The sequence below is a fragment of the Pongo abelii genome, chromosome 1 (assembly GCF_028885655.2).
Source record: "Pongo abelii isolate AG06213 chromosome 1, NHGRI_mPonAbe1-v2.0_pri, whole genome shotgun sequence".
NCBI classification, from domain to species: domain Eukaryota; kingdom Metazoa; phylum Chordata; class Mammalia; order Primates; family Hominidae; genus Pongo; species Pongo abelii.
Window position 1 is genome coordinate 209048936 of NC_071985.2, and position 19919 is coordinate 209068854.

General features: G+C 41.1%; 1 protein-coding gene across 3 annotated transcripts in view; it reads right to left on the reverse strand.

Moving 5' to 3' along the window:
• Positions 1-468: 468 nt before the first annotated feature.
• The window catches only part of RCAN3 (RCAN family member 3), a 31767-nt gene continuing 12316 nt past the window's right edge, over positions 469-19919 (reverse strand). For all 3 annotated transcript variants that reach the window (XM_054540093.2, XM_002811275.5, XM_002811276.5), the window contains exons 3-5: positions 6998-7171; positions 5142-5313; positions 469-3302 (exon numbers count right to left, since the gene is read on the reverse strand). In XM_054540093.2, coding sequence (XP_054396068.1) covers positions 3118-3302; positions 5142-5313; positions 6998-7171 — 531 coding nt within the window. In that variant the 3' untranslated portion in view covers positions 469-3117. The remainder of the gene's footprint in view (positions 3303-5141; positions 5314-6997; positions 7172-19919) is intronic.

The following is a 19919-nucleotide window of genomic DNA, read 5'->3' on the forward strand; positions in this document are numbered from 1 at the left end:
AAATAAAAAATAAAAAATATTTTATTTAAACCTTTATGTTGAACTTAAAAGTTCCTTGAAGCTTTGCTTTGGCTCTTAATTACTGGTATGTTTTTGAGTATAACATTTTGAAGAAGCAGAATGTGAAAAGACTAATTTGCTTTCCAGCTGAGTTTTAGTTCTCGAAGGCAATGGAACTGTTCTTATCCATTTCTGCCTCTTAGTACCTTAAACCTCAGAGATGCTTACTAGAACACTTTTTACATGGATTTGTCTTTGGTTTCATCAGGTGGATGTGCTACAAAAATCTAGAACCTAAGAGCCAATGCAGTGTAGGTTCTGTGACTATCCTTGTTAAGTGTTACAGTTTTCTAATCCTTCACAAATGTTTTTTTCCCAACACAAAGCACCATTATCTTTCCTCACAATTTTCAACATAGTTTGATTCCCATGAAGAGGTTATGATTTCTAAAGAAAACATGGCTACTATACTATCAGGGTTAAATCTTTTTTTTTTGAGATGGAGTTTCGCTCTTGTTCCCCAGGCTGGAGTGCAATGGTGTGATCTTGGCTCACCGCAACCTCCGTCTCCCGGGTTCAGGCAATTCTCCTGCCTCAGCCTCCCAAGTAGCTGGGATTACAGGCATGTGCCACCATGCCAGGCTAATTTTGTATTTTTTAAGTAGAGACGGGATTTCACCATGTTGGTCAGGCTGGTCTTGAACTCCTGACCTCAGGTGGATCCACCCACCTTGGCCTCCCAAAGTGCTGAGATTATGGTGTGAGCCACCACACCTGGCCTATCAGGGTTAAATCCAAGTAATAACTCAATTTCAAAAAAATTGCAGAAAAGCCTATTAAAAGAAAAAAAAAACATGAGACTTATCTCTTGTAAATTTGTTACATGACCTAGATATTAAACAGCCAAAAAAGGACAGAGATGATAGTACCTGTTAAGATCCTGGTTCATTTCACAATATGAAAAAGTTGATGGGTACTTAGTAGCTTTTTTTAAAAAAATTCATTTTATTATATTATACTAGAAAAATGAAAATATTAATATTTTCCATTCAGAGAAGCTTAAATGACTCCTCTCTAATTTTGGTTTAAAGTTTTCTTCAATTTATTCAACGCTCTCAAAAAAAAATAGAAAAGCACTGTAATTTGCACTGCTTGACTGTAAAAAGTTTTATGTGTTAGGAATAGAATATTCTTTAATTGGCAGGCAGAGAATGAAAGCCAAGCCAAATAACAAAATCTCATGGGTTTTGATCACTTAGAAAATTACAGTGAATCAATATTACCTAAAAGGAAATTCAAAAAATTCCCAATTGTTGATAATACATGTCTCCTGACATACAGGGTCCATCTTGCTATGAAAAATGGGCACAATGCTGAGTTCAGAAGTGCAAAGTAAATTTAGCAGATGGTTGTCGGTTAAAATGAGAAATGATGATCTGAATTCAATACATTAAATTGCTGATAGAATTGCAAATTTCAACTGAATTTACACTGAGGCCTAGCAGTGGTAGTTGGCTACAAATGGAACAGTTTATCACCTCAGAGTATTTGAGGGCAAGGAAGATAGAGGAAAAAAAAATTAGGGGTATGCAACACGGTTTAAGTGCTCAGAAATAAATTTTATCATAGCGAGAACGAAACCACAATGACATGTTACTAATGCTGTGCAGACGTCATGGTTGAATGTCTGCGTTTTGTTCCTTCATGGTGACAGCCGCCTTGGTTCATTAGTTCTCACGTCTGCAGCTCCTTCACATGCCCCGGAGCTTCCCAAGTGTGCCACTCAAAGGAAACAGCACAGTGAGTGGAGGCCAGCAGACCCACCCAGCCCAAAACAAAGCCTTCTCAGTTATGAGACTTTTCTACGGAAGGGACTTCAAAGTCTAAACAGACCAGAAAGAGTTAAAAAGATCCTGCTGCTTCTTAGGGAAGTTCAAATGTACATTCTGACACCTAAGTGAGAAACAATTCTGTTTTAGGAAAAGTGCCAACTGCAATCTGGGTACAAAATTTCAACAAAAAGAAAAGTAAAACTGAATTATCTCCCCCTCATTCCCTAATTCATAGAAAAATAGTAGGTGTGACTTTTGTTTCAAAGCAAGCTGAAAAATGGTTAAATGGACAATTTACAAATGGTCTTCAGAAAACCTTATCATTACCTTTTCTAGTTGAAAAGTCTATGAATGACATACATAAACGTACACATCATAGCCAAAAAAACTCAAGAACTAGTGGTTAACACGATACTGGAAAAGGTGAAGGATAAAAACTGGTGAATGAAGGTAGTTGGGTGGTCTACAGGCTAGAACACGGTCACGAATGGCAGAATGCAGTAGCCACCTGCGATCCTAATCATTCAACCTTACTGGTGATACGTCCCACTTCTAAAGTGGCCGTCCTTCCCAGGCAGCCATGTCTGGAGGGCGCCACATCAGGAATGAGGGCCTGTGCATTGCTTTGTCCCAAATTCCAGATAAGAGCAACATGTGGGTGGATCTGTGTCGTAAGACTGATTCTCAAAGTGGATTTGGCATTTCTTCCCCAAAGCTCATCAAACAAATACTTGAGAACCATGATTTCTACAAATTATTCTGTATTTCAGGTTTCCTTTCCTGCAAAAACTTTCATGTATACTGAGTAACAAACTTTGATCGATTTATTAATTAGAAGCTATTTATACCAGTAGAAAAATACCCACAAACAATTAAAATTATAAGACTATTTTTAAATTCATAAAAATGGTACTGTACTGGGTGTGACTATAGTTCCAGTTTTTGGTGTCTCATGTGATACAGAATCAGGACTTACATGGCTGGAGGGGAGGGAAGCGGTTTTCCTAATTTGTCACTATTTAAAAAGGTTAAGGGTAGCCACATCCATCTTGGGGGCTTCTCCTTTAATGTAAAGTCCCTTTTGGAATATCACTTAAAATCTGGGACAGGTCAAATCAGCTGCTACTCTACACGACCGTGTCTGCAGTACAGGCGTGGTGAGAAGACCTAAACCTCAACCCGCAGAGTCTCACCTATGCTGTTCGCAGCAACGCATAGGCCGCGGGCACAGATCGCCATGGCCGGAGCCCACCAGGGCAGCCACCTCGCACCACAACCAAGGGCCTCACAGCGCGCAATTGAAGGTCTGGGGCTCACTCAACGCTGCGGTCGGAGGGTCGGGGCGCCTCGTCTGGGCAATTTTCTGTTTGGGGTTTTTTGTTTCTTCTTCCTCTTCAGTTTCACTTTCACAGACATGAACCACCACGCTGGGTGTCGACTCCGTTCCCGCGTGAAGTTCGTATTTCTCTCCTGCAGAGGCAAGCAAAATAACCACGACAAAAGCATCACTTCCAGCAAAAAGAACTCTTTTGTCTCTTGCAACTTTTTGTTCCACTCCTATTTTAATGGGTGATTCTTGTTTTTTAAATCTTTAAATCCTATGTCAGAGTATTTTATCTTGTTTTGGTGTTAAAGATTTGATACTTTAAGGCTCGTATAAAATGTTTCAGTACTGAGGTCTTGGGAGTTAAAATGCAAATGCTAATTATTGTTTTATGAATAATATGAGTGAATCTGTTTAATTAATTAAGTTATTTATTTGAGATGGAGTCTCACTCTGTCGGCCAGGCTGGAGTGCAGTGGCGTGATCTCGGCTCACTGCAACCTCCGTCTTCCGGGTTCAAGCGATTCTCCTGCCTTAGCCTCCCGAGTAGTTGGGACTATAGGCATGTGCCACCACGCCCAGCTAATTTTTGTATTTTTAGTCGAGATGGGGTCTTTTTTTTCTTTGAGATGGAGTCTTGCTCTGTCGCCCAGGCTGGAGTGCAGCCGCCTGATCTCGGCTCACTGCAAGCTCCGCCTCCCGGGTTCACGCCATTCTCCTGCCTCAGCCTCCCAAGTAGCTGGGACTACAGGCGTCCGCTACCACGCCTGGCTAATTTTTTTTCGTATTTTTAGTAGAGATGGGGTTTTATCATGTTGGCCAGGTTGGTCTCGAACTCCTGACCCCAGGTGATCTGCCTGTTTTGGCCTCCCAAAGTGCTGGGATTACAGGTGTGAGCCACCGCACCCAGCCAAGTGACTCTGTTTTAACTTCATAATGGTTTCAGTTTGGGAGATACTTGTAAGGATCCAGGCAGCACAGGCAATCCCTTGATTATAGGACCTTGGATATCTAAGATACAGCTCTAACGTCTAAAAACAGCACTGAGTCACTTCTTCCTCAAAATGCCTCTTTTATTCCTCTACAAGAGACATAACTCTGTCCTGGGTGGACAACTGTCTGAACCAGCATCACATCGGTTTCTTATATGATTTTAAAAGGAAGAGAGGTAGAGAAAGTAAACAGAAGGAAAAAGGAAATGAAAAAGAAATGACAAAAATATTGATGGAGTGAGATGATGTCACCACCAATTCCTTGTAATATATTCAAAGTAGTTGTTGTTTGTCTGATACTTGGTGGGGCTGGGGAGAGAAGGCACCTAATATTCACTAACTGCCTATCAAGTACTAGCAAAATTTGTAGTAGTAAAAATTACAGTTACATTTATTGAGTATTATCTATACATCATTTAATACTTGATTTTTTATTTTTACTTTTTTGGAGACAGAGTCTTGCTTCATTGCCCAGGCTGGAGTACAGTGGTACGATCTTGGCTCACTGCATCCTCCGCCTCTTGGGTTCAAGCAATTCTCCTGCCTCAGCCTCCCAAGTAGCTGGGACCATAGGCGTACGCCACCATGCCTAGCTAATTTTTTGTATTTTAGTAGAGACAGGGTTTCACCATGTTGGCCAGGTTGGTCTCAAACTCCTGACCTCAAGCAATCCACTCACCCTAGCCTCCCAAAGTACTAGGATTACAGGTGTGGGCCACCACACCTGGCCCTCATTTAGTACTTATAACCACACTGAATGGTACATATGATTCTCCCTACTTTATAGATGGAAAAGCAGAAGCTCAGAAAATGGAGGCTAAGTAACTTGCTCAAGATCACAGAGCAAGCAGATGCCACAGCTGGAATTTGAACCCAGTTGTGTTTGACTTTATTCTCTGCTCTAATCATACTGCCACAATGCACATTGCTGAATACGATCTTCAATACAAAAGTTTCTTGGGGAAGAAAAGAGGAAAAATAGAAGTTTATTACCTGGTCCCAATTTGGAAACAGCACAGAGTAAATCATAATTTATAACAGGCATCGCATCTTCGCTCTGCTTCCACCCCACTGGGGGAGAGGCTGGAGGGGAGATGAGGAACTGCTTGACAGGCTGGGGTGGCAGGAGATAGGACTTGTCCCGCACTTCGCCGGACATCTGCACCTGCAGGGAGCGAGATGCTCAAAGCCAGTTTGCAAACTGGGCTATGTTTTCTTCATTTTCACCTTTATGTTGACTGTTCCATCTTTTTGTAGAAAATTAAACATTTCTTTTTTTTTTGAGACGGAGTCTCACTTTGTCACCCAGGCTGGAGTGCGGTGGTGCAATCTCGGCTCACTGCAAACTCCGCCTCCCGGGTTCACACCATTCTCCTGCCTCAGCCTCCCAAGTAGCTGGGACTACAGGTGCATGACACAACGCCCGGCTAATTTTGTTTTTATATTTTTAGTAGAGACGGGGTTGCACTGTGTTAGCCAGGATGGTCTCGATCTCCTGACTTCATGATCCGCCCGCCTCGGCCTCCCAAAGTGCTGGGATTACAGATGTGAGCCACCGCGCCTGGCCTATTTCTTGTAAACAGTCTATAATCTCCAAGAGGGTGGGACTGGGTCTGTTTGGCTCACCACTGGCCACTCAGTGTACAGCACATGGCCACACATAGTAGGTGCTTCAGGAATATTAACTGAATAAAAAATAAATGGATGGGCCAGGTGTGGTGGCTCACACCTGTAATCCCAGCACTTTGGGAGGCCGAGGAGGGTGGATCACCTGAGGTCAGGAGTTCGAGATCAGCCTGGCCAACATGGTGAAACCCTATCTCTACTGAAAATACAAAAATTAGCCAGGTGTGGTGGCACATGCCTGTAGTCCCAGCTACTTGGGAGGCTGAGGCAGGAGAATCACTTGAACCTGGGAGGCGGAGGTTGTGGTGAGCTGAGATTGCATCAGTGCACTCCAGCCTGGGTGACAGAGTGAGACTCTATCTCAAAAAATAAAAAAATAAAAATAAAAATAATAAATAAATAAATAAATGGATGAACAGAGAAATGAACGACAGTAACTACTAAATTCCAATCTTAGAAGACATTAGGTTATATGGACTTATTTATACTCCATCTCAAGAGACTCTACCAAGAAACATCAAGACATCTCTTTCATTTAGGTTTTTACTTGGAAGACAAGACAACAAACCTTTTTTTTTTTTTAATTTGAAAGGTAGACTAAAAAAATGCTTTTTTGAAAATAAAACAGTGCACTTAATACACAAGTAATCTCCTGATTTTGCTCATTCTTCTCAGAAGAAATTGGTTTCTCAGAGAGTCACACCAATGCAGGATTAGAATATACTAAGCATAGCCAATTCTTGGTACCCTACAGGGTCCTCTGCAATTTCAAAGTTGAAGACAGTCTTTTTTACAGTTCTGTGACCTCCCTGGTTCCTCATATGAATTATGGAAATGATTTAAGAGACCATTTTCTCAGTTTTCCCAAGGATTTCATGTCTTATTTCATGTATACCATTCTAGATGCACAGGAGAGAAGTTAGTTCCCTAACACTAGGGTGTCAGGGCGTAACCCACACAGAGTCCCAGTTGAGCAAAGCTGCCAGAAAAATCAACTGCTTCAACTACTAGTCTCAGCAAAACAAAGGAGGTAAATGTGCTTAATAAATACATGAAATTATGTATCTATAAAACAAAGGGAAAGTAGTTTTGTATTATTTGCTGATTGAGATGGTTCATTCTACACACCTCTGCTATAATAATATAGAAAATGGTGAAATAAAAATATTTTTGGATGGAGAAAAACAAATTTAGAGAACAGTGTTCTTTGCACTGTGAAGTACCTGTGCAAAATACAGCTTTAGCTTCTGCCCATTGAAGTCTGTTTCGTGGAGTTCTATTCGCGCTCTTGCTGCTGCTTCAGGTTTGCTGAAATTTATTCTGACTCTTCTAAAGCTTTTAAACAGCTGAAAAGTAACTTGGTCATCATAGATGGTGAAGAGTGCTTCAAATCTTTCCTACAGTTAAGGAGCAGCAAGGCAAAGGGAATGGGAGGAAAAAAAAAAGAAAAACCTTTAACAGAAGGGGAAATTTAAATCATGAAACCTAACTAAGAACTCATTATAAGTTAACCTTTTCTCCAAAAAAAGTATACTTTTCTTGCACATATACAAGAACAGGTATCCTGTAATTTGGCAATTACACTTACTTTATGTATTTTTTTGAGATGGAGTCTCATTCTGTCATCCAGGCTGGAGTGCAATGGCATGATTTCAGCTCACTGCAACCTCCACCTCTCGGATTCAAGTGATCTTCCTGCCTCAGCCTTCAAAGTAGCTGGATTATAGGGGCCGGCCACCATGCCTGGCTAATTTTGACATTTGTAGTAGAGATGGGTTTTTACCATGTTGGCTAGGCTGGTCTTGAACTCCTGACCTCAAGTGATCTGTCCACCTGGGCCTCCCAAAGTGCTGGGATTACAGGTGTGAGCCACCACGCTGGGTCGTGCACTTATTTTAAATGTAATTAACTTTATTAAATATTGTCCACATTCAAAGGTTATAAAATGAATGCAAGATATAAGAGAATGATACAAACATGCCCAATTCTAGAACACTGCTATTGTTCTGATGTCCTCGGTACGACAAGGTTGGTTTTTCCCTCTGTCACATTCCTTTCCTCCTTCAAAGTTGTCATTTCTGGAATTTTATCATTCCCTTGTTCTTCTTTATAGTTGACAACATCTATTTGTATCTCTAAAAATGTTATCATGTTATATGTATTCTTCCACAGCTTGCTTTTTTTGCTTAGATCTTGCTCCTGAGGTTCTCCCTTGCTGCTGTGTGCGACTGACTTTTTTTTTTTTTTTTGGAGATAGAGTCTCACTCTGTTGCCCAGAATGAGGTGCAGTAGTACAATCTTGGCTCACTGCAGCCTCGACCTCTAGGGTTCAGGCAATCCTCCTGCCTTGGCCTCTTGGGTAGCTGGGACTATAGGCACCTGCCACCACATCCAGCTAATTTTTTGTATTTTTAGTAGAGACGGGGTTTTGCCACATTGCCCAAGCTGGTCTCAAACTCCTTGGGCTCAAGTGATCTACCCCCCTTGACCTCCCAAAGTGCTGGGATTATAGGTATGAGCCACTACACCCACCAAGACATCCATTTCTAAGTACTGTTTCAGTTGTTCTCCACCAGTTTGTTTAATTTTGTATTTTTTTTTGTGATGGGGTCTTGCTATATTGCCTAAGTTGGGCTCAAGTGATCCTCCTGCCTCAGCCTCCCAAGTAGCTGGGAGTACAGGCACGTGCTACCACACCCAGCACCTGAACAGTTTTGATATGTTTTATTATTTATTTTTTAAAATAGAAGGCAGGGCACAGTGGCTCACGTCTGTAATACCAGCACTTTGGGAGGCTGAGGTGGGCGGATCACTTGAGGTCAGGAGTTCAAGACCAGCATGGCCAACATGGTAAAACCCTGTCTCTACTAAAAATATAAAAATTAGCCGGGCATGGTGGTGGGCGCCTGTAATCCCAGCTACTCAGGAGGCTGAGGCAGGAGAATCGCTTGAACCTGGGAAGTGGAGGTTGCAGTGAGCCAAGATTGTGCCACTGCACTCCAGCCTGGGTGACAGAATGAGACTCTGTCCTTAAAAAAAAAAAAAGAGACAGAATCCCTCTGTCACCCAGGCTGGAGTGCAGTGGTGTGATCAGAGCTCACTGCAGCCTCGAACTCCTGGGCTCAAGCCACCCGCCCCTACTTCAGCCTCCTGAGTAGCAGGCACCACCATGACTGGCTTTTTTTCTTTTTCTTTTTTTTTTTTTTTAAATGAGATGAGGTCTCGCTATGTTGCCCAGGCTGGTCTCAAACTCCTGAGCTCAAGCAGTCTTCCTTGCCCTCCCAAAGTGCTGGGATTACAGGCATGAGCCACCATGCCTGGCCACACCTGGCTAATTTTATTTTATTTTTGTACAGACAGAGTCTCAATGTCTTGCCAAGGCTGGTCTGGAGCTCCTGGGCTCAAGCATCCTTCTGCCTGAGCCTCCCAAAGTGCTGGGATTAAAGACATGAGCAACTGCGCCAGTTGATTCTAAATACTCTCTAATTTCCCTTATGATCGCTCCCTGTCTCATGAATTATTTAGATGTATGTTTCTCAAATTGCAAATAGATGGGAGTTTTTTATCTTTTTAATGTCTAACTCATTTTCACTCTGATTGGAGTAGGCGATCCATAGTGATAGTAATCCTTTGACAGTTTGAGATTTGCTTTTGGTTCAGTGTCATCAAATTTCATAAATCTACATGTGCTTGAAAAGAGTGTGTTTGTGCAGCTGTTTGGTACAGTATTATAAACATGTTCAGTATAGCCAGCTCCTGTGCTTTACAAGTTCTATATCCTGATTTTTGGGGGGTCTGCTTTAACTATTATCAGGAAAGATCTATTAGATTCTCCCACTATTAGGTGGATGTGTTATTTTTCTGTATAATTTGGTCACTTTCGCTTCCTACATTTTAAGGCTAAGTTATCATGTGCGTACAAGCTTATAATTTTTTTCTCTTCCTGGTGAAAGAACTTTTAATCATTAGGTAGTGACTCTCTTCATCTCCCAGATAAAGGAATGCCCTTTGTCTTAAAGTCTATTTTGTCTGGCATTAATATAGCTGGTGTAGCTTTCTTTTGATTATGTATCACATGGAAATCAATTTTCAGCCTTTACTTCTAACTTTTCTGTATCCTTATGTTTTAGATATGCCTCATAAAAAGAATACATGTGTGTATAATACATGTGTGTATAATGCATGTGTGCGCCTGTATGTAAATAAACACAGTTTGACACTCACTGTCTTTTCACTGGAGGAACTAGTCCATTGTTGATTACTGATATTTTGGGATGTCTACTATCTTATTTTATCTGTTTGTCTCAGATTTTCTGTGTTCATTTTCTTTTTCTTTTTTTTTTTTTTTGCTTTTTTCCCAACTATTTTTTCTCTTTCTCTATTTTCCTCCTCTGAATGAAATTCCCATGAAAGATGCTAATGTACGTTTGGCAACTTCTTTAAAGATGCCTAACTCCCTATAGCCACAGTTTCTCTTTCACAAAGGCAAAACAATCAAACCTTTTTCTCAACATTCATACTGGGATTATGTAATTCCACAAAAATTGCATTTTGGGGTGAAAAGCATTGGAAGAATATCTGAGCACAAATTATTTTATATAATTTGCAACACGTGTATATCTCCTGAGTATTTTGAGATGGACCAGAGAAAAAGAAAGAGAGCAATATTTGAGTTGTTCATGAGGCTGAGAAAAAAAAAATTGTTATTTTCCCATTTATTAATGAATTGGGATAATGAAAAGCCTAATTTCAATCACTAGAAGAAAAGCAACATTAAATTTTCTTTACAGAAAACATATTTAGGCAATGGTTTAATAAATGAAATGCAATAAAACGGATCTAAGAAACTTCTCAATACCTTTAGAAATATTCCTTAGGTTTGGCAATGGTAACACAATAAAAGGAACTTATAAATTAGCTTTGTTCTTGCTTGGCCTATGTAAAGATCTTTCAATGATCTGTTGTTCCTGCACTGCAAATTATACACTCCCTCATTTATTAACTTCTCTCAATTTGAACATTTACCTGCCACTTTGCAACATTTCTCCAACTAGATAAAATATAAAATAATTTGTGCTCCAATATTTATTCTTCCAGTGTTCAAATATCCTTCATTATTGAGGAAACATCATTTATCCTAAAAACTATGTATTTTTTGTCAATTCATTTAAAAATATATATTATGTCAGACCTTCTACTCAGTCTGGCTTTTCAGTGGACTGCAAGCTGCTTCCAGCAGGGGGCAGTTTTAAAACCAATCCTATTCTTATTTACTATAGTGTTTCCATATATTAAAGTAATACAGAAAGCCATGCACGGTGGCTCACGCCTGTATTCCCAACACTTTGGGAGGCTGAGGCAGGCGGATCAACTTGAGGCCAGGAGTTTGAGACTAGCCTGGCCAATGCAGTGAAACCTCATCTCTACTAAAAATACAAAATTACACACCTGTAACCCTAGTTACTCTGGAGGCTGAGATATCTGAATTGCTTGAGCCTGGGAGGCAGAGGTTGCATTGAGCCAAAATTTTGCCACTGCACTCCATCCTGAGTAACAGAGCAAGACTGTCTCAAAAAAAAAAGTAATATATATAAATAACAAAATATTATATAGATATAGTAAGGATTTTAAAGTAGCATATCAGTTCTTAAAAGGGAAGGTGAATATGTAAGTATATTAAATGCTGATAATTATTATTACTTCTGGATACATTTCAAAGTTTCTTTAGCATCCATTTCAAAGGTGGCTAGCTTTGTCGCTTTTAAAGAGAATTAGAATTGAGATTTTGCAAAATCACATCCCATCTGGTTCTCGGTATTAGCTTATTTTAAATGTATTTTAAACTTTAAGAAAATATTAAAATTCCTATGTGAGATAGTTAAGAAATACTAACACTGAACACAATGGAAATTAAGGAAGAACTAATTAAGAAAGAATAGCTTATAAAATATTAGTACTTTGTAATTCTGTACATTAAACATTTTCCTTGCCCAAGGGAAAAGGCCCATGTATTATCCCTAGCCCCCCACAACAATGAATTTTTCCTAGTACCAATGCATCATATGACAGAAGCTATCTTGCAAACAGCTACTTGATAATCATATCCTCCTTCCCATTTCCCTTCAAGATAATGTTTTTTTTTTCAAATTCCAGAAATACACTGTAACTGAATGTAACATGCAGATGACAGCAATGGGTCATACGGCTCTCTCTCTGTCTCTCTTCCGAAATCCAATACCTGTGATAGGATTAAGAATTATAACAAAATGGCCAGGCACAGAGGCTCATTCATCCCAGCACTCTGGGATGCCAGGAACTTGAGACCAGCCTGGACAACAATGCAAGACCCCATCTCTACAAACAATTAAATAATTAGCCAGGCATGGTGGCATACGCTTGTAGTCTTATCTACTAGGTTGGCTAAGGTGGGAAGATTGCTTGAACCCAGGAGTTCCAGGCTGCAGTGAGCCACAATCTCACCACTGTACTCCAGCCTGGGCAACAGAATGAGACCCTGTCTCTCTCTCTTAAAAAAAAGAATTACACAAAAATGAAGCCATGCAAGAACTGATTAGCAAGCTTTTACTGAGTTTTGTGTTCTCTCTCCTCCACACCCATTTTCCCCTTGAAGTAGCATAAATATGGTTATGAAATACGTGAATTCTAGCTGTGAGGTGCTTTAGAAGCATGAAGAATTAACCTGGAGGCAAAACCATCCGTTTCCTATTTGAGAAAAATGGTTACGAGCCCTCAGCTGGCAGCTTTGCCCTTCTGTGAGTCCACAGACATCCCCATGTAGATTCCTAAGGCTGCCCCTGATAACCTGGCATTAGCACGAAAGGGATTTAGAAGATTGCAGACGACAGGGGAAGGACATAATCTATGAAAATGGACTGAAAATGACTTGTGATAAACAGGAAGGATCTGCAGCTGTTCATTGAAAAACCAAATGACTGTTTTTCTCCTTAGAATTATTTCAGAAATAGCTCACTTTTATAAATTTCTGAATTCTCTAATGATATAAAATTAACATCATCCTGTTGGGTGATGGCTGCATATTTATCTGAGAAAAGATAATGGGGATTCCATTAAAATAAAAATCATCATTAACCACTTAACTTTTTCTGTAGTCACTTAGTATCCCCCTCTGGCAGCACAACATCTACAGGCATAACACAAATAATGCAGCCTAAAAACCAATGCCCGATGCTTTTTCCTATGATGTAAGTAGGTTTTCCACAAAATACAGACCAGAAGCTGCCTTCATATGCTAAGATCACCTGTGCAGTTAGTCAGTCATCAAAACGACAGCACATACCTTGTACCTAAAATAGCTAAGAACAACGTGTAACCAACAACCTTCTTGGGAACTTAAGAAAGAGTGCTTGACAGCTGGATAACAGGCATCAGTAAAGGAGAAAAGTGGAAAACGCCATACAGGAAGGTCAGTTTCAAGGAGCAACAGATGAGGATGGCAGCCAAGTGTGTATGTCCTGACCTTTCTGGATCCACCACGGCTCCACTCGGTTGCCCTATCCCAACTCGGAGAAGGCAAGGTTTAGCTGTTTCACTGAAGAACAAACTGGGAACATGATTTTTCCACACCCCTTTGCTTTGGACTGAAAAAAAATGAGAAGCCCACCACTTCTATTAAACATTAAAGAGTGGGAGGAAGGGAGGCTGAGGCACGAGAATTGCTTGAACCTGGGAGGCAGAGGTTGCAGAGAGCCGTGATTATGCCACTGCACTCCAGCCTGGGCGACAGAGCGAGACCCTGTCTCAAAAAAAAAAACAAAAGGAAACAAAACAAACAGAGTAGGAGGACCGATTTTACTCTTGAGAAGGAATGGCTTGATCCATTCAGCAGTGAAATTATCTTTGGCATCCTAAGGCAAGAGATTTATATTCTATGTCTTTCTGTAAATCTGATCTAGAAAATTCCATTTCTCCAGTGTCCAGAGCCTGCAGGTCCACTAATATCAAAGGCAAGGCCTCCATTTCTGCCTGGGGGTAGGCAAAGTGCTTTTGGTTCTTCTCAATCACCACTGACTAAAACAGCCAGAGAGATGGACTTTACTGAATAGAAAAAAGTGCACATACAGCTAGGCATGGTGAATTTAAAAACTTTACTTTGATAATCTCAGTACTTGTAAAATTCTGGGACCTACAGTCAAAAGTGCTAGAGGGGAGCAGAATATATGAAAAATGCAAAAACCTTTGATAACCTTTATTATTTATGTTGCCATCATCATCTTTCCAGATCAGAAAGAAACCTGTAACTGAATTAGAATTCAAGAAAATATGGAATGCTAGCTATTCAAGATGGGTTTTTATGTTTTAATGGCTACCGTATTTATAAACACATACTCTGACTTATTGGAACTCCTTATTTTTTATCTTTTTTTCTCGGTCTCTCAGGCTGGAGTGAAGTGGCACGATCTTGGGTCACTGCAACCTCTGCCTCCCAGGTTCAGGCGATTCTCCTGCCTCAGCCTCCCGAGTAGCTGGGATTACAGGCGTGCCCCACTATGCCCAACTAACTTTTGTATTTTTAGTACAGATGGGGTGTTGCCATGTTGGCCAGACTGGTCTCGAACTCCTGACCTCAGGGTGATCCACCCACCTCGGCCTCCCAAAGTGCTGGGATTACAGGCCTGTGCCACCACGCCTGGCCAATATATAAAATTTTAAATGATGTAAAATACTATTTATTTCATTAGTGTTTTAGCATACAGTTTAGCATATAATTTTCAGCATACAGATCATACACATATTTTGTTAATGTATACTTAAGCTACAAATATCGTTGAAGATAATTGAAGATGCTTATCTCAAAATATATTACATTATTTCATGGCCGGGCATGGTGGCTTGCTTGAACCCAGGAAGGGGAGGTTGCCGTGAGCCGAGATCGAACCACTGCACTTCAGCCTGGGAAACAGAGTGAGACTCCGTCTAAACAAAGAAAAAGAAAAATACATATATATACACATATATATGTGTATATATATGTGTGTGTGTATATATTTGAAATAATATAGATTTGATATACCTTTATATATATGTGTGTGTATATATATTTGTATAAATATATGTGTATATATATTTAGGGATTTTGAAATATCTATAGATATCTCAATTTCCAAATGTATACTGTTACAAAGACAGCTGATTTTGTACATTGACCCCATATTCTGCAATCTTCCTAAACTCACTTATTCGTTCTAACAGCTTTTATGTAGATTCCTTTCTAAAGAGACAATCATGTCGACTTCAAATACAGGTAATTTAAAATCCCAGCAGTTTGGGAGGCCGATGCGGGTAGATCACCTGAGGTCAGGAGTTCGAGGCCAGGAACATGGTGAATCCCTGTCTCCACTAAAAATACAAAAAATTAGCCGGGTGCAGTGGCAGGTGCCTGTAATTCCAGCTACTTGGGAGGCTGAGGTAGGAGAACCGTTTGAACCTGGGAGGTAAAGGCTGCAGTGAGCTGAGATCGTGCCATTACACTCCAGCCTGGGCAACAGAGTGAGACTCCGTCTCAAAAAAAAAAAAGTGTGTGTACATACACACAGAATATCAGGCTAAATCAGAAGAAATGTTGATATTTGACCACTTTTGACCAACAAATATAGCAATTTCATATGGTTCAACCTATTAAAGTTTACAGATTTCATGGAAAATGAGAAACCTGAGTTCAGGATGATGGTTATCTCTGGGAGGAGACACAGGGGATTCAACTGTATTAGTAAAATTTTATTTGCTAAATTGGGTGGGCACGTGGGTGTTTTTAATATTAGTCTTTATCCTTTTTGCATAACCTAAAAATTGCCTTTTTTATTTTGAGAGTCTGGGACAGTACCTTACATAAGAGGAATAACCATAACCAAACTTGGAAGCATTACCTGTGCCTAATCTGGGCTCCTCGGAAAAGCAGAGGCAAGGCAAAGGCACACACGCTGAGTGTTTGTTTTGGGAAATGACCCCATGAGACAAGAGTGGAGGCCTGGGAACAGTGGCACCAGGAAGGAGGGCAAGCCCATTCTCTGTCCCTCCAGGTCACGTTTTCAAGCTGGTCACCTCTGTGGGCAACTGGGGCTTGATCTGCTGGGGAGTCAGTAAGAACCCGCCTGAGAACTGTTGGCTTCAGTGTCAGAACACAGAGGAGCTTATTCACTGGCTTGTTTTCCACTGGTTGAGGGCTACCCTATGGGACTTTAACTCCTTCATGCTTCCAAGTCTCTGCATGCATCAATATGGCTGAGCATCCTTGTTCAGGCAGCACAGAAATGCTGGGATGGAAAGACAGGGCAGCTCAGGCCAGGTGTGAGGTCACACCTGCACACAGCTGGCTGCTCCAGCAACGACTAGGTGAAAAGAGGATTAAAGTGGAGCCAAACAGGTGTCCAATACATACATATCACACACACATATGTGTGTGTATAAATATATGTAATGTGTATATTTAAAAACATACATATTACCAAGAACACTAAACACAAGAAAAATAAGCTTTTTTTGCATTATTTTTATTATGGTCAAATATACAAAACACAAAATTTATCATTTAACCATTTTGAAATGTACAAGTCAGTGGTATTAAGTACAGTCTGTGTGATCATCACCACTATCTGTCTCCTGAACTTTTCCATCATCCCATACAAGCTCTCAATACATTAACTGTAAATTTTTTCCCCACCCCCCAGCAACCAATATTCTATTTTCTTTTTTTTTTTTTTATTTTTTCGTTTGTTTGTTTTTGAGACAGAATCTCACTTTGTCACCCAGGCTGGAGTGCAATGGCACGATCTCAGCTCACTGCAACCTCCACCTCCCAGGTTCAAGCGATTCTCCTGCCTCAGCCTCCCGAGTAGCTGGGACTACAGGCGTATACCACCACGCCCAGCTAATTTTTGTATTTTTAGTAGAGGTGGGGTTTCATCATGTTGGCCAGGCTGGTCTCGAACTCCTGACCTCAGGTGATCTACCTGCCTTGTATTCCCAAAGTGCTGGGATTACAGGCATGAGCCACTTTGCTCAGCCTAAATGGTACTTCTAAAAGCATGCTATTATGAGCTGTGCCATAGAGGGTAGCACAGTTCCAGCACATAGAGGAGTCTTCTCTCTGAAGATGCTACTGCATCTTCTAAGAGTTTTATAGTTTTAATTCTAATGTTTAAGTCTTTGGTTTTTTGTTTTGTTTTGTTTTAGGAGATGGGGTCTCACTATATTTCCAGGCTGGCCTCAAACTCCTGCGCTCAAGCAATTTTCCCACCTCAGCCTCCTGAGTAGCTTGATCCATTCTGAGTTAATTTTTTATTTGATATAAAATAAGGATGCAACTTCATTCTTCTGCATGTGGATTTCAGTTTTCCCAGCACCTTTTGTTGAAAAGAGACTGTCCTTTCACCCACAGAATAGTCTTGGAACCTTTGTTGAAAATCATTTGACCATATATACAAAGGTTCGTTTCTGGGCTTTCTATTCAATTCCATCCATCTCTATGTTTGTCTTTATGCCAGTACCACACTGTTTTGATTACCATGGCTTTATACTAAGTTATGAAATCAGGAAGTGTGCGTCCAACTTTGTTCTTTGTTTTCAAGACCGTTTTGGCAATTTGGGATTCCTTGAGGTTCTATATGAATTTCAGGGTAGGTTTTCTATTTCTGCAAAAAAAATCATTGGGATTTTGACAGGGATTGAGTTGAATCTGAAGAGCACTTTGGGTAGTACTGACGGAGAAAGACTCCATCTCACAAAAAAAAAAAAAAAAAAACCAAAAAAAAGAAAGAAATAGACAAGATTGTGAGGTTTCTTGAGAGAATTCCTACATACATAATTTTAACATAAATTGGCAATTCATCTGGTTTTTTACAACAATAAACAAGGTTAACTTATTTATAACATAGAAACTTAGAGCTCTTAGCATGAAACTCAAAAGGATGATTTCAAAATGTCTAAATTATGACTGAACTTGGGGAAGCAAATAGCATTTGTAAATGAAACAACCCTGAAAGACACAAAGCTGGCGAGTGCAGCCCCCTTCCCTGCTCCGCTTGGGGTGGGTCATCTCCAGGCGGGTGCACTCCGAGAGCTCCCTGGCTCCCTGCTCTGCCCTCTTCTCCCATCACTCTGCCATCCACGTGCTGCGGGCTGAGCTTCCTGATGTGGAGCTCTGATGGCCGCTCTGTGCTCAGAAATCCTCTGACCGTTTCCCACAGAAGGGCAAGCTCCTGAGCTAGATGCTCATGGGATTTTGCTGGGTGGCCCCATGCCTGACTTCTCCTGACTCTGGCCAAATATCAGCTATGTGCTAAGCATACAGAATGGCTTGCTACTCCTGAAAGGGCCCGCACTCTCCCGATTCAGCTCTTTTCTCATTCTGTTCCCCGTGGCCAAAATTCCCTTTCCCTTCCCTGCTAAAATCCTACCGAGCTCTCACAGCCCTTCTCCAACGCCACCTCTCTGTGAGATCTTTTATTCCAACTGGCTGTGATCCTTCCTCCTTTCTTACCTCAATGCACTTTTTAAATTATTATTATTATTTTATTTTATGGAGATGGGGTCTCACTATATTGCCCAGGCTGGTCATGAAACCCTGGGCTCAAGTGATCTGCCCACCACAGCCTCCCAAAATGCTGGGATTACAGGCGTGAGCCACTGAGCCTGGCCCTGTTCTTTCAAGTGTTTCTTTCTTTCTTTTTTTTTTCTTGAGACTGAGTCTCGCTCTGTTGCCCAGGCTGGAGTGCACTGGCGCAATCTCGGCTCACTGCACCCTCCGCCTCCCAGGTTCAAGCGATTCTCCTGTCTCAGCCTCCTGAGTAGCTGGGATTACAGGCACCTGCTACCACGCCCAGCTAATTTTTGTATTTTTAGTAGAAACGGGGTTTCACCATGTTGGTCAGGCTGGTCTGGAACTCCTAACCTCGTGATCTGCCTGCCTTGGCCTCCCAAAGTACTGGGACTACAGGCGTGAGCCACCACGCCTGGCTACTTCAAGTGTTTCTAAAGGCACTAAGATTCCATTTGATATCATAATTACTTGTCATCCCTGCTGCCTGGCCGGACACCATGAGGCAGAAGCTGCATGACTCACGCTTTATCCCCTGAAGCAACTGGCACCAGCACCTGGCACACCGCAGGTACTCAAGTACGTCCTGAGTTAAATGGTATCGAAGTTCTGCTCCAAGAAAGTCATCGGAAGGGAAATATTTTGGGTGCATCAGCTGAAAACTAAAGGGCCAGTGATAGTGTTTTGAGAAAAAGCCTCAGAACATGGAAAACACATCCCAGTGGCAGAGCTATTTTACTTTTGTGGGACTAAGACCTATAGCCTTTTGTGAGGTCATGACGGGGAAAAACAAAACAAAACACACACACACACACACACACACACACACACACACACACACACCTCTCTTTCTAGGTAAATAATAAATGAACTAAAGGAATCTTTAAAATAATAAGCTCAATCATTTTCCCCAGTTGTAGAAACTAATACAAGAAACGTGAACAATTTTGTTACGACAAAATCATAAATAGTCCTAATAGGTGTTATGTAAATCAGCCCCAGGAAAAAGATGAATTCCTTTTGCGAATGCACTCCCAAGTAATAGGAAGCCCGGCTAAAGATCCCCAGGTTTTCTTTAATTATAGTCTCTGAAAATGAATAAGTGAATAAATAAGTGAATGGATTGAATAAGACTGGATTCAGAATTCACTAAATGCCAGTGCTTCTTAAAGTGTCTGTGGAGAAGAACTGGTTTTGGAACATTTCCTATCTTCTGCAGACTGATACTCTTCTAAAAATACAATAAAAATTCTGCAGCAACATCTAAAAGTGGACATACACTTTCTTTTTTTTGGAGATGGAGTCTCGCTCTGTCCCCCAGGCTTAAGTGCAGTGGCATGGTCTCAGCTCACTGCAACCTCTGCCTCCCAAGTTCAAGTCCTGCGAGTAGCTGGAATTACAGATGCGCACCACCACACCCGCCTAGTTTTTGCATTTTTAGTAGAGACAGGGTTTCTACATGTTGCCCAGGCTCGTCTCGAACTCCTGACCTCAGGCGATCTGCCCACCTCAGCCTCCCAAAGTGCTGGGATTACAGGCATGAGCCAATGTCCCCAGCCTAAAAGTGGACA